Raw genomic sequence first — 16,825 nt, 5'->3', positions numbered from 1 at the left:
TTCTGTACATGAGCTAAACCAATATAAGTTTTATTAGTTAATTTTTAAAGAAGATGACTGATTCACTGTGTAGTGAATCAGTTCACTGTGAAAGATTCACTGTGTAGTAAAATAATACAATGTTTTATACTGTAATTCAAATGTACACAGAGCAAAATGCATATATTTACATCATTTATACATTTATGCATTTGGCAGACAAAAACAAAAAGACTTGCATTGCATTCAAGGTACAATTTTTAATTTATTTTATTTTTTCTTGCTTTCCTTGGGAACTGAACCTATGATATTGGTGTTTCAATTTTTTTTCAGGGTAAAATGTATTTCAAAGTTTGTATACACAAGAACCTGTAAATAGATTTTGTGAAATGGCTCTGATGTCAAAAATCTCTTGAATTGATCTTTAAAATTTATGAGTGTCATTTGCTTGTGCATGCAATGAAGAAGCTTAATGGTAGCTGTTAAGCAAATAAGGGTTTTTTTTTTTGTCTGTAGCTCCAGTACAGTAGTTGGCTCAAATTAATGTTCTCAAAAGGACAAGGAACATGAACCAAGTAAGAGAAACAGATCCGGTGGTTCCATGACTTGTACTATCTGAAATGTAAGCACTGACTTTAATATACAGCTCAGAACGTGCTAAACTGAACATTACAAAATTGTGCTAATCTATGAGTTGAAGTGCTACTTAAAATACTTTAAATTCTAAAAATAGCGTTAAATTCTAAATGTGACAATAATTACTTACCAACAGTCACATTGTATTTTCCAATGATGATATCTGATTCTCCACTTGCTCTAGCAGTGTAGAGTCCACTGTCTGTCTCCTGTATGTTCTTCAGTGTTAGAGAGTAGTTTTCAGTATTAAAATCCACTCTCTCCTTATAGGAAGAGTGAATCTTTACTGTTCTAAAATTATATGAGACTACAATATGTAAACCATCTTTTAGCCATTCCAAATCATCAAATTGTGGGATCTCATTTGCAGGTTTTTGTATAGTAAGATGAACAAGATGTCCTCTCTGAACAGTTATTGCTGTTGGTTGGATTGTGTCACTGGATACTGTGGAAAAAATAAATAAATTAGTTATGACAGTAAAAATTATTGCTGAATTTAATTAGGAGCCTCTAAAGATGCCCATCCATTTAAGTTTACCAGAGAGTAAATGTAGTTTATAAAAAAAAAAAAATTATCAAATAAATGTGCAAAGTTGTAAAGCATTACACTTTAAGTTAAGTAAATTTTTTTATGTAAGCATTGACTTTAATATACAGTTCAGAATGCAGGGGCTGGATTTCTTTTTGGAAAATGGGGGAATCCACCTTGTGGGGGAATTTTTTAATTTAGGGGGGAATTGTTTATATATAATATATATATATATATATATATATATATATATATATATATATATATATATATATTTTTATTTTTTTTTTTTTTTTTTAAGTACAATCATATTACCTAAATGTTTTGTCACTCATTGTGTTTGTTTTAAAATTTAGATAAGTGCTATGGGCTGATTTTGTTGGGCAATAGCTTACAGAGCTAGGAACATTGATTTCAACTTTGAATTGAGTTTAACTAAAAAAGAGAAGTAAACTGTCAGGAATAAAATGAGAACAAATAAATAAATAAATGAAAATCAATAGCACACACAAAAACAATAAGATGCAAATGAAATTAGAAGTGCATTATGTTTTTCAGGTAGGTCTAACAATTAGATTCAGGTACAGAAATACTACAGCAATTGAATAATCTGTTCAACTGTAAAATAATACTGGATAGTCTTCACTGTATAAATACACCTTCCTGGTCTCATGGCAAAAACGTACCTGGGACAGTTTTTTTGCGAAAACCAAATACATACCAATAAGTACATATCACTGCATTTTCCAAAAGAAATGAACACTACAGGCAGTAAAACTCAGACACCTTTTATTCCTTTTCACATAAACGTAGTTTGGATTAATAAAGCGTAATTTTCACACAATTACTTGAAGAATATTATGTTATGACTTCAAAACAATTTTAACATGCTTGGAGATTTAAAAAACTGATGCTTTTGAATGTTAGCATCACACATATCCAGCTTAATTTCCACGGGTTTTCATAGACTGTAGGTTTGTTCGATAGCTCACGCAGTACTACGGAGATGTACTTCGAATCCCCTGTAACTACGGTTTGACAAAACAGTTCAAATCTGCATATAAGGAAGTTCAGATGGCACGGTTGCATCAACAAATGCATTTTTATATCCGTTTTGTATTTGTTAACACTATTGGGTAGGTTTGGGGTTGGGTTTGGGTTTGGTGTAGGGCATATTTCCAAAACAATAGAGCAATAACTTTTAGCGACAGTCGGATATTTGAGTTCTAAACCACCGCAATATGTACCTGAATCAACATAATAAAAACACAGCAATATGAACCTTTATCAACGTAATAAAAATGTGCCAGGGTTTACGTATTGAACCCGTGTTTTAGCGCCACTCAGTGGACATTTTTCTTTGAAACTGCAGCGAAATGTGCAGTAAGGTACGTAAAAATTGTTGCAGAAAAGTACCCAGAGGTACGTATTTTTATGAGACCGGGTTGAAATAAACATTAATGACAGGTTTATTTAGACTACTGTCTCTCAGACCTCATGCATGAATCTAAAATGCTGCTATATGTGCATTTTTTTTCTCATCTGTTTACATTCACATAATAGCCTAAATCGACTATGTTTAATATAAACCAGAAAGCGTTTATGTGAATACTCACCAAGACAAGCATTTTGACATAATTCTGTATCTATTTTGCCATTTACGCACAACAACATGCAAAACATAACTCGATTCTGTAGTTGCACACTGTTTCAGAGGCAGCTTTATGTGCACACGCTACATTCATGCAGTGTCATAATAGAGGGTATGCACTGACGTCACGTTCCGGCCGGAACACACCCCCTCAGCCGGACTGAGTGGCAAAAGAGCCTGCTGCATGACTGGATTTAATAGGGAAGCTGCAAAAATGTGAGTAAAACAAATGATAATCAGTTTAAACTAAAGGTTTTTGGACTCGATATAGTGTGTCTTACAACTTACCAAAGACCCAGTGGTCAATGGATATTGTTATACTGCCAGGAATCATGTTTCCTGACATTTAAATGTGCCAGAATTTCAACGCCAGGGAAACACAAAGCAAATTTGCATGTGAATGCATTTTATAAATACAAAATAGGTTGGCCTAAATCCAGGTGATCACTTACATCAATGTTATATATATTGTCATATCGTCCAGAACAAAAACTTATATAGTTTTTGTCAGTGTTTATTTAAAAACATCCAGTTATGCAGAATATAAGACGGTAAATATGTAATTGTCAATACGATATATAACAACACAATACATACAATATATATGATTTTACCGCAAAATTCAACAAATTTAAAATAAAATAACTGCAAATATGTGTTTCACTGCCTTGAGTCCATTTGTTTCTTTGAATTGCAGGGATCCATTTTGCTGTAGCTTTCGGCATCTGTAAAAATATACCTTAGACTTCTTGTCAAATCTATTTTTACAGGCAATCACAAAGCTTTTTCGTGTTTTAGATGTGTTTTGTTTGTTCTGTTGCAGCATTCATGCTGAAAACCAGTGCTGTCATTCAGTCATTTTGCCACTCAGTGGGTGGAACCGCAGTCACTCCAGCTGTCGGTGACGTCTTATGCATACACTCTATTGACCCTTTGTGAAGAGCTTGATTGACAGGTGATCTGACCATCCACCATTTTGTCCAACAAACAAATCAGACAGGAGAGTAGATTAATTTTTAAATTGTGTTTATTGACGGTTGATCTCTGCGGTTGAAATAAAATGTGCTCTTATGTTCATTCATGTTTATTTCACGCTTTAAGTACACTGAACAAAATAATAACCTTAACACTTTTGTTTTTGCCCCCATTTTTCATGAGCTGAACTCAAAGATCTAAGACTTTTTCTGTGTACACAAAAGGCCTATTTCTCTCAAATATTGTTCACAAATCTGTGTTAGTGAGCACTTCTCCTTTGCCGAGATAATCCATCCACCTCACAGGTTGGTTATGATGACGAACTGCAGTCAGGTTGAGACCCCGATGAGGACGACGAGCATGCAGATGAGCTTCCTTGAGACGGTTTCTGATAGTTTGTGCAGAAATTCTTTGGTTATGCAAACCGATTGTTGTAGCACCTGTCCGGGTGGCTGGTCTCAGACGATCTTAGAGGTGAAGATGCTGGAGGTGGAGGTCCTGGGCTGGTGTGGTTACACGTGGTCTGTGGTTGTGAGGCTGGCTGGATGCACTGCCTAAAGGTGCGGTCACACTAGACTTTGAACATGCAAAATTTTTTCAGATGCGGCTGCAAACATGGGCGGGAACAGGATATAACATCAAGCACCAAAGTTTCCCCTCAGTTATCACAACATGGATTCTGATGTGCTTGTACTGTGTCTTTTGCAATGGAAAGAGAGAGAGAGAGAGATCACAATATAAGACGCTTTTGATGCCTGCACATAACACACGGTACAAGTACATCGCAAAAAAAAAAAAAAAACATGTGTCCGCATTCAAATGTACCATCTGTTCCTGTTTCCATTGACACCGCGAACCATGTAGCTATTTTTATTTGATTTTTATAATCTTTTAAGATGCTACACTGTGCTACGGTTAAAATTAGCGCTTCCTCCATTTTGTTAATTTCTGTACAGTGAGGTCACGCAGTAACGTATCAATCTTCTACTGGCCACACGTCTTCACGTGATGTGAATTCGCACGTCAGAGTTCACCAAACATGAACTTTGGAACACAGCGAAATGCAACATTTTTCACATGAGCTTGCGTTTCCGGTCTGACACATTTGCATGCATATGAATGGAAGTCGATGGAACGAAAAGTGCAGTGTGACTGCCCTTAATTCTCTGGAACGCCTTTGGAGACGGCTTATGATAGAGAAATGAACATTCAGTTCACGGGCAACAGGTCTGGTGGACATTTCTGCAGTCAGCATGCCAGTTGCACAGTCCCTCAAAACTTATGACATCTGTGGCATCGTGCTGTGTGATAAAACTGCACATTTTACAGTGGCCTTGTATTGTGGCCAGCCTAAGGCACACCTGTGCAATAATCATGCTGTCTAACCAGCATCTTGATATGCCACACCTGTGAGGTGGATGGATTATCTCGGCAAAGGAGAAGTGCTCACTAATACAGATATAGACAGATTTGTGAACAATATTTGAGAGAAATAGGTCTTTTGTGTACATTGAAAAAGTCTTAGATCTTTGAGTTCAGCTCATGAAAATGGGGGCAAAAACAAAAGTGTTGCGTTTATAATTTTGTTCAGTGTAAATATGAAAAGACGATCGGTTCACGTGCTGCTGGAACTATAGCGATCTGTCACGAACATTGAAGAGCCACAAAACAGTATTTATTGTTTAAATTTCTAAACAAAATGACAAAATTTGAAAGCTGAGACTTTGTTTCATACCTAAAGTAATCTACTCTGCCTTGACTGTCAGCATGTTGTCAGTTTCCTCTTTGCTCCACAATGTATGTCACTGCATGAGAACGTGTAGTGCAGCAGTTCTCAATTCCAGTCCTCGCGCCCCCCTGCTCTGCAAATTTTGTATGTCTCTTATCGCTTCAAACGTTTGTTCTATTCGAACTTAAGTGCCCTGTGAAGTGGACATCACAGGATATTCCGCCATGATTCCGGTTTGAAGCAAACGTATATGTTCCATTCAAAGTGCATTGAAGTGTGCGATATGTGAATTTAGGTTGTATTTATTTACAGAGGTATATGATGTCACTTGTCCATGTGTGAAGATGTTGCACAGTGCAAATCCGTGAATGAATGTTCCGAAGTGAGGTAAACTTCAACAGATTTCCTCTACTCAGAGAATAGGGAGCAATAAACACTGTGTAGGGGTCATAGGGATCACACAGTTCATGCACGTAGCTCACTTCTAACGAGCTGGTTATCTGAATCAGGGCCTGTATTCACAATACATTTTATCTTACCACTAAGAGTTCTCTTAAATAGCAGTAAACGTTTTTAGCTAAGAGTTTTTTCTTAAAACCTATTCACAAAGCTGCTGAGACAAACTTTTACTAAGGAATAGAGAGAAGTCTTAAGCTAAGAGTAAGGGGGCGGGGTTGACCTCATTGCTATGGATGATGTCAGCATACTTACTAACTATGCACACAGTGATTGGCTGATAGTTTCTGTCAGAGATTTATTCATAGAAATATTGCAGAGCGCAATATTATGTTGTCATATTCAAATAAAGATTTTAAAATGCAGGCTAAGTGTCACTAATTAAACAAGTAGGCTATATATTCGATGTCAGCCTCATATGTATGCTTCTAATAAACAATTAGTTAGTATGCACTAGGACTGCCCTCGACTAAAGATTTTTCTGTTCCACTAGAAGTCGTTCATTTTAAGCATTAGTCGACTATTAGTCACACTTTTGTTAATAAACCATATAAATCATAATAATGAGCCTTTAATTGCCTACATAGCCTAAGCACTCAAGCACACACAAAAAAAGGCTTGCCACAACGCTCCGGGGAAATATAGCCCAATTATGAATTTGTTAGGGAAAAACAGCATGTACACTGTACTGTAACATTTTAATTTATTGTAATTTCTTACACTAGTGCTTTCTGTTTTCAGTTTGAGAGATAAAGTCTGCAACAGTGACTCATCTCCATAGCACCTGTATGCATGTTTCATACGGATTACATGATGTGAGAATATTTGTTTTCTGTTTGAATTGGTTCATTTAAAAGTTTCACTCTCTATAGATATATTTTTAATGTCTGTAATAAGGCAAACATACACAGTTTCGAAGTGACATGCTCAAGTTCACAGTCCAAGACGACAGAAAGCGTATCAAGTTTGCTTTATTTCACAAAAGTGCAACATTTTGTTGCTATCCCTTACCAAAAAGTAGTATACTTCAAGTTTATTTTATTAAGTATACTTAAGTAAAGTTCAAGTATATTTAGACTTTTTGTAAGTATAAGTCAAGTATACTTAATTGTCATTATAAGTATATATCTTAGAAGTACATAAAGCCCATTTCTGAGAAGTACATAAAAAGTAAACTAAAAGTATACTTTCCTATTTTTAGTTTAAAATAAGTATACTAATAGCACACTTGAATAAACTTCTTTTTCGTAAGGGATTCTGAGTGCACACAAATAAACGTAGAGTCTTTACAGATACAAAAGATGCATTACTCTTATCTGTTTGACCAATAATGATGAAGTATTTTAAGATCAAGTAATCGCACCGGCACCTCCATCTGTCATACAGTAGCCCAAGCGCGCCACTGTTAAGCTTTCACACTCTGCACAAACATGCATACTTTTTTCTAGGCTAACATTAGATTGAGTTGCCATGTAAAGTTGCTACTACATACGTATCTCAGATGATAAGCCATATTTGAGGTCGATGAATGTTAGGTGAGCATATGGATGTCCTGCCCAATGTACTATATTACCACATTAGCCAGCCGTTAACAATTTGTCCATCAAGGACTGCATGATTTCGCTACTTCATATGGATTTTTTTTTTCTGTTACTAAGCGACTTATACAATTTTGGTAATATGCATAAACAGCCTTTTAATTAGCAGAATAATCATGGCAGATAGTAAGACATGCAAACATAAAAGAAAAGCAAACTGGACGCTAGAACAGCTATACAGGTCCTTCTCAAAAAATTAGCATATTGTGAAAAAGTTCATTATTTTCCATAATGTAATGATAAAAATTAAACTTTCATATATTTTAGATTCATTGCACACCAACTGAAATATTTCAGGTCTTTTATTGTTTTAATACTGATAATTTTGATATACAGCTCATGAAAACCCAAAATTCCTATCTCAAAAAATTAGCATATCATGAAAAGGTTCTCTAAACGAGCTATTAACCTAATCATCCGAATCAACTAATTAACTCTAAACACCTGCAAAAGATTCTTGAGGCTTTTAAAAACTCCCAGCCTGGTTCATTACTCAAAACCGCAATCATGGGTAAGACTGCCAACCTGACTGCTGTCCAGAAGGCCATCATTGACACCCTCAAGCGAGAGGGTAAGACACAGAAAGAAATTTCTGAACAAATAGGCTGTTCCCAGAGTGCTGTATCAAGGCACCTCAGTGGGAAGTCTGTGGGAAGGAAAAAGTGTGGCAAAAAAGCTGCACAACGAGAAGAGGTGACCAGACCCTGAGGAAGATTGTGGAGAAGGACCGATTCCAGACCTTGGGGGACCTGCGGAAGCAGTGGACTGAGTCTGGAGTAGAAACATCCAGAGCCACCGTGCACAGGCGTGTGCTTTTGAACCAGAAATAGCGGCAGAAGCGCCTGACCTGGGCTACAGAGAAGCAGCACCTGGACTGTTGCTCAGTGGTACAAAGTCCTTTTTTCGGATGAAAGCAAATTTTGCATGTCATTCGGAAATCAAGGTGCCAGAGTCTGGAGGAAGACTGGGGAGAAGGAAATGCCAAAATGCCTGAAGTCCAGTGTCAAGTACCCACAGTCAGTGATGGTCTGGGGTGCCATGTCAGCTGCTGGTGTTGGTCCACTGTGTTTTATCAAGGGCAGGGTCAATGCAGCTAGCTATCAGGAGATTTTGGAGCACTTCATGCTTCCATCTGCTGAAAAGCTTTATGGAGATGAAGATTTCGTTTTTCAGTTTACTGACCATGGTATTACTGTGCTCAATTGGCCTGCCAACTCTCCTGTCCTGAACCCTATAGAGAATCTGTGGGATATTGTGAAGAGAAAGTTGAGAGAAGCAAGACCCAACACTCTGGATGAGCTTAAGGCCGCTATCGAAGCATCCTGGGTAGATTGCTGGCAACAGCCATTTTAGGATATTTCAGATTTGGTCACAGATTTAGGAGCTCATTTTAGCGCTAAACCACTTTATGAAATACTCTTAGAGCAAAAATTTAAGAATCGTAAATTTAGGACTGACACGCCCACTATTTTTAAGATTTTCTCCTAAATTGGCAAGTTAGGAGCTTCTTAATTTACTTTAAGATATTTTGTGAATACAGGCCCAGGTGTGTTAGTGAAAGTGAAAGTCGTGACATTTGCCAAGTATGGTAACCCATACTCGGAATTGGTGCTCTGCATTTAACCCATCCAAGTGCACACACACAGCAGTGAGAAGTGAACACACCGTGAACACACACCCAGAGCAGTGGGCAGCTATATCCAGCGCCCAGGGAGCAACTGGGGGTTCAGTGCCTTGCTCAAGGGCACTTCAGCCATGGGTATTGAGGGTGGAAGAGAGCGCTGTTCATTCACTCCCTCCCACCAAATCTCTAACCATTAGGTCACAGCTGCCCCTCTTAAAGAGAGACGTGCAAAATATGCAGAGCGGGGGGTGCGCGAGGACTGGAACTGAGAACCGCTGGTGTAGCTTGAGAGTGACATGGCTTGTCGGTAACAGCAATAGTAACTAAGGAGGGCAGGTTTTTGCAAAGGGTCAGTTACTGTAATTCTGAGATGACAACACATGACGTTCTAATCAGAGCTGAATTATGCATTTATATGGCAAAACTGGCTAGGACCATGTGAACGCTGTACCACCTGATTGCTGCCAGATTCATTTAGGCACAGGGTTGCCAAGTCATCAAATTTTACTGCTGAATTTGGCTACTTTTACACTGTTTCCCGGCCTTTTTTTTGCTGCAGGTTAAAGCCCTGGTATGTGCTAATCTGAACACTACAGAACTTTATTAAATCTACACAGCAAAAAAGCCAGTGTACAATTAACTCAATTAGAGTCAAATTTAACACTCCTGAAATGTATATATGACTCCCTCCATTTTGGAGTTAAAATAACGCTTTCGAAAGTGTGAAATATGTACATTATGCGGAGTATATTTTTAACACTGAAAGAGTTTATTTGTAAATCCGGCAGATGTGTCACACACTTCTGTTGGATTACAAATAAACTCTTATGGTGTTAAAATGTACTCTGTGAGTAATGTACATATTTCACACTTTCAAAAGTGTTATTTTAACTCCAAAATGGAAGGAGTCATATACATTTCAGGAGTGTTAAATTTGAGTTCATTGTGTGGTGTTCAGGTTCAGGTGTTCAATGTTCAGGTAATTTTTTTTTTTAAATATATATAAATAAATTAATCCACAAAACAATGCATGTTTACATTTATTTATTTTAATTGAAACATTGTAACAATTGAAACATGTCCCTGCACCAAAATGTCTTCACATTCAGTGTTTTCAATACACGTAAAGAACATGTTCTTACAAAAATGAAAACAAGGTCAAAGCAAATCAGTGCAAAGGCACAAAATACAAACCTGATTCCAAAAAAGTTGAGACACTGTACAAATTGTGAATAAAAACAGAATGCAATGATGTGGAAGTTTCAAATTTCAATATTTTATTCAGAATACAACATAGATGACATATCAAATGTTTTAAACTGAGAAAATGTATCATTTTAAGGGGAAAAAATAAGTTGATTTTAAATTTCATGGCATCAACACATCTCAAAAAAGTTGGGACAAGGCCATGTTTACCACTGTGTGGCATCCCCTCTTCTTTTTATAACAGTCTGCAAACATCTGGGGACTGAGGAGACAAGTTGCTCAAGTTTAGGAATAGTAATAATAATACAGGCTTCTAGTTGCTCAACTGTCTTAGGTCTTCTTTGTCGCATCTTCCTCTTTATAATGCACCAAATTTTTTCTATGGGTGAAAGATCTGGACTGCAGGCTGGCCATTTCAGTACCCGGATCCTTCTTCTACGCAGCCATGATGTTGTAATTGATGCAGTATGTGGTCTGGCATTGTCATGTTGGAAAATGCAAGGTCTTCCCTGAAAGAGACGACATCTGGATGGGAGCATGTGTTGTTCTAGAACTTGGATATACCTTTCAGCATTGATGGTGCCTTTCCAGATGTGTAAGCTGCCCATGCCACGCACACTCATGCAATCCCATACCATCAGAGATGCAGGCTTCTGAACTGAGCGCTGATAACAACTTGGGTTGTCCTTGTCCTCTTTAGTCCGGATGACATGGCGTCCCAGTTTTCCAAAAAGAACTTCAAATTTTGATTCGTCTGACCACAGAACAGTTTTCCACTTTGCCACAGTCCATTTTAAATGAGCTTTGGCCCAGAGAAAACGCCTGCGCTTCTGGATCATGTTTAGATCTGGCTTCTTTTTTGACCTATAGAGTTTTAGCCGGCAACGGCGAATGGCACAGTGGATTGTGTTCACCGACAATGTTTTCTGGAAGTATTCCTGAGCCCATGTTGTGATTTACATTACAGTAGCATTCCTGTATGTTATGCAGTGCCGTCTAAGGGCCCGAAGATCACGGGCATCCAGTATGGTTTTCCGCCCTTACGCACAGAGATTGTTCCAGATTCTCTGAATCTTTGGATAATATTATGCACTGTAGATAGATGATGATAACTTCAAACTCTTTGCAATTTTTCTCTGAGAAACTCCTTTCTGATATTGCTCCACTATTTTTCACTGCAGCATTGGGGGAATTGGTGATCCTCTGCCCATCTTGACTTCTGACACTGGCACACTGAGAGGCTCTTTTTATACCCAATCATGTTGCCAATTGACCTAATAAGTTGTAAATTGGTCCTCCAGCTGTTCCTTATATGTACATTTAACTTTTCCGGCCTCTTTTTGCTACCTGTCCCAACTTTTTCTCATGATATCCAAAATGAGCCAATATTTGGCATAACATTTCAAAATGTCTCACTTTCAACATTTGATATGTTATCTATATTCTATTGTGAATAAAATATAAGTTTATGAGATTTTTTTACTCACAATTTGTACAGTGTCCCAACTTTTTTGGAATCGGGTTTGTACATATTCTTATTTGGTCCATATGTATTCTGAATTTCATTAGGTTTATAGTGCTTACATTTATCTTCTTAAACCACAGCATCTCATTCATTACCATCAAAGCTGAATGCAGGGCCGTACTTAGCTGATGTGGGGCCTGGTGCGAAATAGGGAGTGATGCCCCCCTCGGTCCGATCGCGTTCCCGGGGTGGGGGGGTGGTGTTTCCTTCAGTCCGTTTACCCCTTAAGTGTGGGGCCCGGGGCGACCACACCAGTTGCACCCCACTAAGGATGGCCCTGGCTGAAGCTAAGCAAGAAATCCACTCCCTCTTGCAGCATCACAAAAGTTCTCCTGTAAAATTAAAAAAAAAAAAAAACCTTTCACATCCATTCATCAAAACTATTATTAACAGGTGAAATATCAGAGACAAGTATCAATTATTTTCAATTATCAATTACAAGTCTTTTTTTTATCCTCATGTGGTTCCAAACCTGTACGTCATACATGTCCTACATGGTGTCTGTGGAACAGCATTAGTATACGTAAACAACAATTCAGTTGAACAATGTTTTAAGGGTTATTTCACCCCAAAAAATAAAAATTATGTCATCATTTATTTACCTGACTGTTGGTCTCTGTGCATGAATGTGCGTTCATGAGAATCTATTAGCAAAGCAATTCAATCCAACTCAACCAGGAAAAGCACACTAGTTGTGAACAATCAAGATTAATAAAAACATAACATGACATACAATATATGCGCTTTTTTTCTCTGATGTAAATCTATCTGTTGTGCTCTTTGCAACAGGAAGTTATCACGTTCATCTGTCAGCTGTCATTTTGACTCATGACAACTGAAGCTCCAGTCCGGAGTCTGTGAAAAAAAAGATTAAACTCAGTGAAGCAAGTACACAGATACTTTTTGGGGGATTTTCATGCTTAATTTTTTATGTAACATTTTTATTAATCTTGATGTGTTTTTTTTTGTTTGTTTGTTTTTTTTTTTTTTTTTTTTTTTCACAAATTGTGTTCAATTCAGAGTGAACTGAACTAATAATGTCTCATGAACACACAGTCATGCACAGAGACCAACAATCAAGTCGGGATGTTTGTTAAATAATATGCAAAATTTCAGTACGTTTCTCACCAAACCTTATTGTATACACACAGAAAACTTGGAATATACATCACATGATACATAAGACCACTCTATTATACTTTTGCTTCCATTTTAAAAGCTTGATGTTATTCGCCATAGACTGACATCATATGGACAATTACATTGGGGACGTTTTATTTAAATCTCCTTTTGTGGTCTGTCAAAGAAACATATGACAAGATAAATTCAATGGTGAGTAAATGATTATTTAAATTTTTGGGTGAACTATCCCTTTAAGGAAAAGCATTTAACTTGCTGTAAATTTATATATTTTGTAAAAAGAAAGTCAGTCTTACTGGAAAATAGGTCGCAATATGTTGATCTCATTGCGCTGAGGCAGGGCTCCGCCAATCAAAATGAATGCGCATAAATGGGACAACACAAATAAATGACAGAAAAATTCTGTAGTTCATGCTACCCATGTGTCATATTCCAAGTCTTGTGAGGGCACAAATTCACTTTGAATGGTGAACAATTTAACTCACTCAGTATGGAGAGTATGAGTATATTGAAAAGTTATTTCCAAATATATACAAGTGAATACATATGAAAATATATGAATATATGAAACATACACATACATACATGTATATGAGAAAAAACAACAAAAAAAACCCAAATCCAATACACTGACACATCAACATTAGTAAAACTCAAAATTTGGTCACGAGACACGCAAGAAACAATTACTGATATTGCTATTTTAGATTTGGGCCGTTTACAGTGGTTAGATTTGACGTCAAATTTAATCTGTGAGAAAGGTTTCAGATCGTCTAGGCACACACAGCATATAAATATCATTATTAAATAATATTATTTTTTGAAATACATAGTAAATGAAGTAAAACACTTACTTTCGGTGTCTTCCTGGTTAAAACCAACTTCCCCGTCTGCTCAGCATCGCGAGTGAAAGAAAATCTCTCTGAGGAAAGTGTAGGAGCGCACAACACAAATGTCGCTATAAATCAATATGATGTTATAAAATACACATTTTAAATTAGGTAAATTAAAACGCTTACTTCTGGTCTTTCCCTTTTCTAAGCAACCTGCGTCTGTACTGCATAGCAATTCAAACCTGTGAGAAACGGTTAGGCTAGTTTAGGCGCGCACAGCATTTAAATATTGTCATAAAGTAATACCATCATATAAAATACATAAATGTAAACGAGGTAAAACATTTAACTTACTTATTGTTTTCCTTTGATAAAACCAAATTCCCCGTCTTCTCCCCATCGTGAGAGAAAGAAAATATCTCTCTTGAGAAAGTTTTGGAGAGTACAGCAAATAAATATCCCTTTAAATGATGTCATTAAATACATATTTTAAATGAGATAAAAACGCTTACTTTCAGATTTCCAATATAGAAAATAAGTGACGTCCATGTCTGTTCCACAACGCAAGTGAAAGGAAATGTTTTTGAGAAAAGTTTATGCGCACACAGCAAATAAATATTGTTATAAAACAATATATTAAAAAACACATTTTATGAGTAAGATTAAACACTTTATTTAGCCGTTTTCCATCCTCATATACACCGCATCGTGAGCAAAGAAAATGGCGTCTGTGAAAAATATTTCAGATCTGTCAGGCGCACACACGAGCAAATGTCCCGGATGTGACCAATAACGCTCAACAGTGTTAATAAAGGTAACTCTGCGTATTTACACCGGCTAGAGGGTGCTGTTTACACTAGCTAGTGTTAATCCTTTAAAATTCAACACCACAACTTTAACACTTTACTCTAAAAGTCCCCAACACTAGGATTTCAACACTGGATATTTTGCTGTGTATGAGTTGAAGTGCTACTTAATACATTCTGACTGTTGAGTAGATAGCTTTGAATTCTTAATGTGACAATTACTTACCAACAGTCACACTGTATTTTCCAATGATGATATCTGATTCTCCACTTGCTCTAGCAGTGTAGAGTCCACTGTCTGTCTCCTGTATGTTCTTCAGTGTTAGAGAGTAGTTTTCAGTATTAAAATCCACTCTCTCCTTATAGGAAGAGTGAATCTTTACTGTTCTAAAATTATATGAGACTACAATATGTAAACCATCTTTTAGCCATTCCAAATCATCAAATTGTTGCATCTCATTTGCATGTTTTTGTATAGTAAGATAAACAGGATGTCCTTTCTGAGCGGTTATTGCTGTTGGTTGGATTATTTCAGTGGATACTGGGGCAAAAAAAAAAAAAATTGTTACAGTAAACATTATTGAATTAGGAGCTTTTAAAGATAAATCACATCAATCCAGGATGCCCAGATAGTAAATATGTATTAATATTTATCCACTCTAGTATCAATTTTCCTTTGATCAGACTTTACTGAAAAAGATTTAGGAATCTAAATATTGTCTTACCCCATCTACATTAAAGAGATCATATTTTAATGATATCATTAAATGTTAACTGTACTTTGAGAAGTATCCAGTGGCTTGGTACCTGTGTTGGAGCTCAGATGACTGAAAAACATCACAGTGAACTCCAGAAGATGAGTTAACGCCATTTTAGTTCACGCTGGTTCATGCTTCTCTCCAAAAACAGAAAAGGAAGTATCTGACATACAGGAAATTACTGACATTTAAACAGCAAAAACGCAACTTGCAAAAACCACCAGGCTGTTAAACTGGTGACAGAGACTCTTGTATATCTTGAAAAACCTATTTGGAAGGTCCTGATTCCAATAGAAAAAGAAAAAAAAACCTCACATAGTTTTGGCTGTTACGGTTGTGTCAAAGGAATGCAGACAAAGGCAAAAAGGTACTATTTCCCACAATCTAGATTTAATTAATACAAGCTGCAAAGCCACAATAAACACACAATTATACTTAAAGTAGAACGGACAAAGTCTAAGGAGAAAACAGAGAATTGGGGATATATGGGGAGCAATCAAAAGAACTAATGAGTTAATTAATCAAACACAGGTGAACGAAATGACAATTAGGAGTTAAAGTAAAACTAGGTCACAGGTGAACTGAAAACAATGAAAATAAGAACAAAAAATAAACATAACCCTAACATTGGCCTTGTTGGGCATATTTAATTAAATTGTCTAAAGTGTTGTAAAAAAAAAAAAAAAAAAAAAAGACCATTTCAAAACCATTTAGACTAGAGTAATGATTTTGCAGAAGTAAGCATGTGATTTTGTGACTAATGTTTTTGTTTGTGGGAGGATATGATATGAGGAAAGTGGATAAAACATTTTCTGGAAAGGCCACAACACTGAATTCAACACATTTACACTGAATTGTGCTCTGTGAGGAGAGGATGGTTATATATGGTTTCTTAATGTACTGCATGTCTCCCATCTCAGCATGGTTCCTATTATAAAGTAATAGGGGTGGAACGGTACACAGATGTCATGGTTCAGTATGTACCTTGGTTCAGGGGTCACGGTTTGATACGATTTCGGGACAACAGGGAAAAAAAATCTACTATGCTTGGTTTCTTTTCATTTATTTTGAACAGACAGTAGTACAAATTAAAAAATTTTCCACCTAGATGTAAAATTACTAAATATTATTACATTGTTATATATATATAAAATCTGCAGTACATATATACTGTACATACAAGGAATAAAAACTTGAAATACTGTATATTTGATTTAGTTTACAGATAAACAAGGGGAAAAACAGTGCGACATGTAGCTTATATATGCTGAGTTTCAGTCCATTTTTGTCTTAATTTGTTCACAGAAAGGAAACTCATACGGCAGAAACCGACATTCTATTTGTTTTCTTTATTTTACAAAAGCACAATGTTTTGTTTCA

General features: G+C 36.5%; 1 protein-coding gene across 1 annotated transcript; it reads right to left on the bottom strand.

Annotated features, from left to right (window-relative positions):
- On the bottom strand, nucleotides 1-15,642 carry LOC109098129. Its single transcript, XM_042718964.1, has 4 exons — nucleotides 15,495-15,642; nucleotides 14,914-15,228; nucleotides 746-1,060; nucleotides 1-594 (listed from the first exon to the last, which is right to left on the bottom strand). The coding sequence occupies exons 1-4, from the start codon at nucleotides 15,556-15,558 to the stop codon at nucleotides 515-517; spliced, it is 774 nt and encodes a 257-aa protein (XP_042574898.1). The 5' UTR covers nucleotides 15,559-15,642; the 3' UTR covers nucleotides 1-514.
- Between the last annotated feature and the right edge of the window lie 1,183 nt (nucleotides 15,643-16,825).

The sequence above is a fragment of the Cyprinus carpio genome, chromosome B2, assembly GCF_018340385.1.
Source record: "Cyprinus carpio isolate SPL01 chromosome B2, ASM1834038v1, whole genome shotgun sequence".
Taxonomy (NCBI): Eukaryota; Metazoa; Chordata; class Actinopteri; order Cypriniformes; family Cyprinidae; genus Cyprinus; species Cyprinus carpio.
This window is presented reverse-complemented; position numbering and strand designations above follow the sequence as displayed.

Bases quoted from the DNA above. Each gene is read 5' to 3' on its own strand.
- LOC109098129 (XM_042718964.1), bottom strand. From the start codon at position 15,558: ATGGCGTTAACTCATCTTCTGGAGTTCACTGTGATGTTTTTCAGTCAT. The intron at 1,061-14,913 runs GTAAGTAATTGT...TTTTTTCCACAG, and splicing joins AAAATACAGTGTGACTGTTG to TATCCAGTGACACAATCCAA. The intron at 595-745 runs GTAAGTAATTAT...CTTACATTTCAG, and splicing joins AAAATACAATGTGACTGTTG to ATAGTACAAGTCATGGAACC.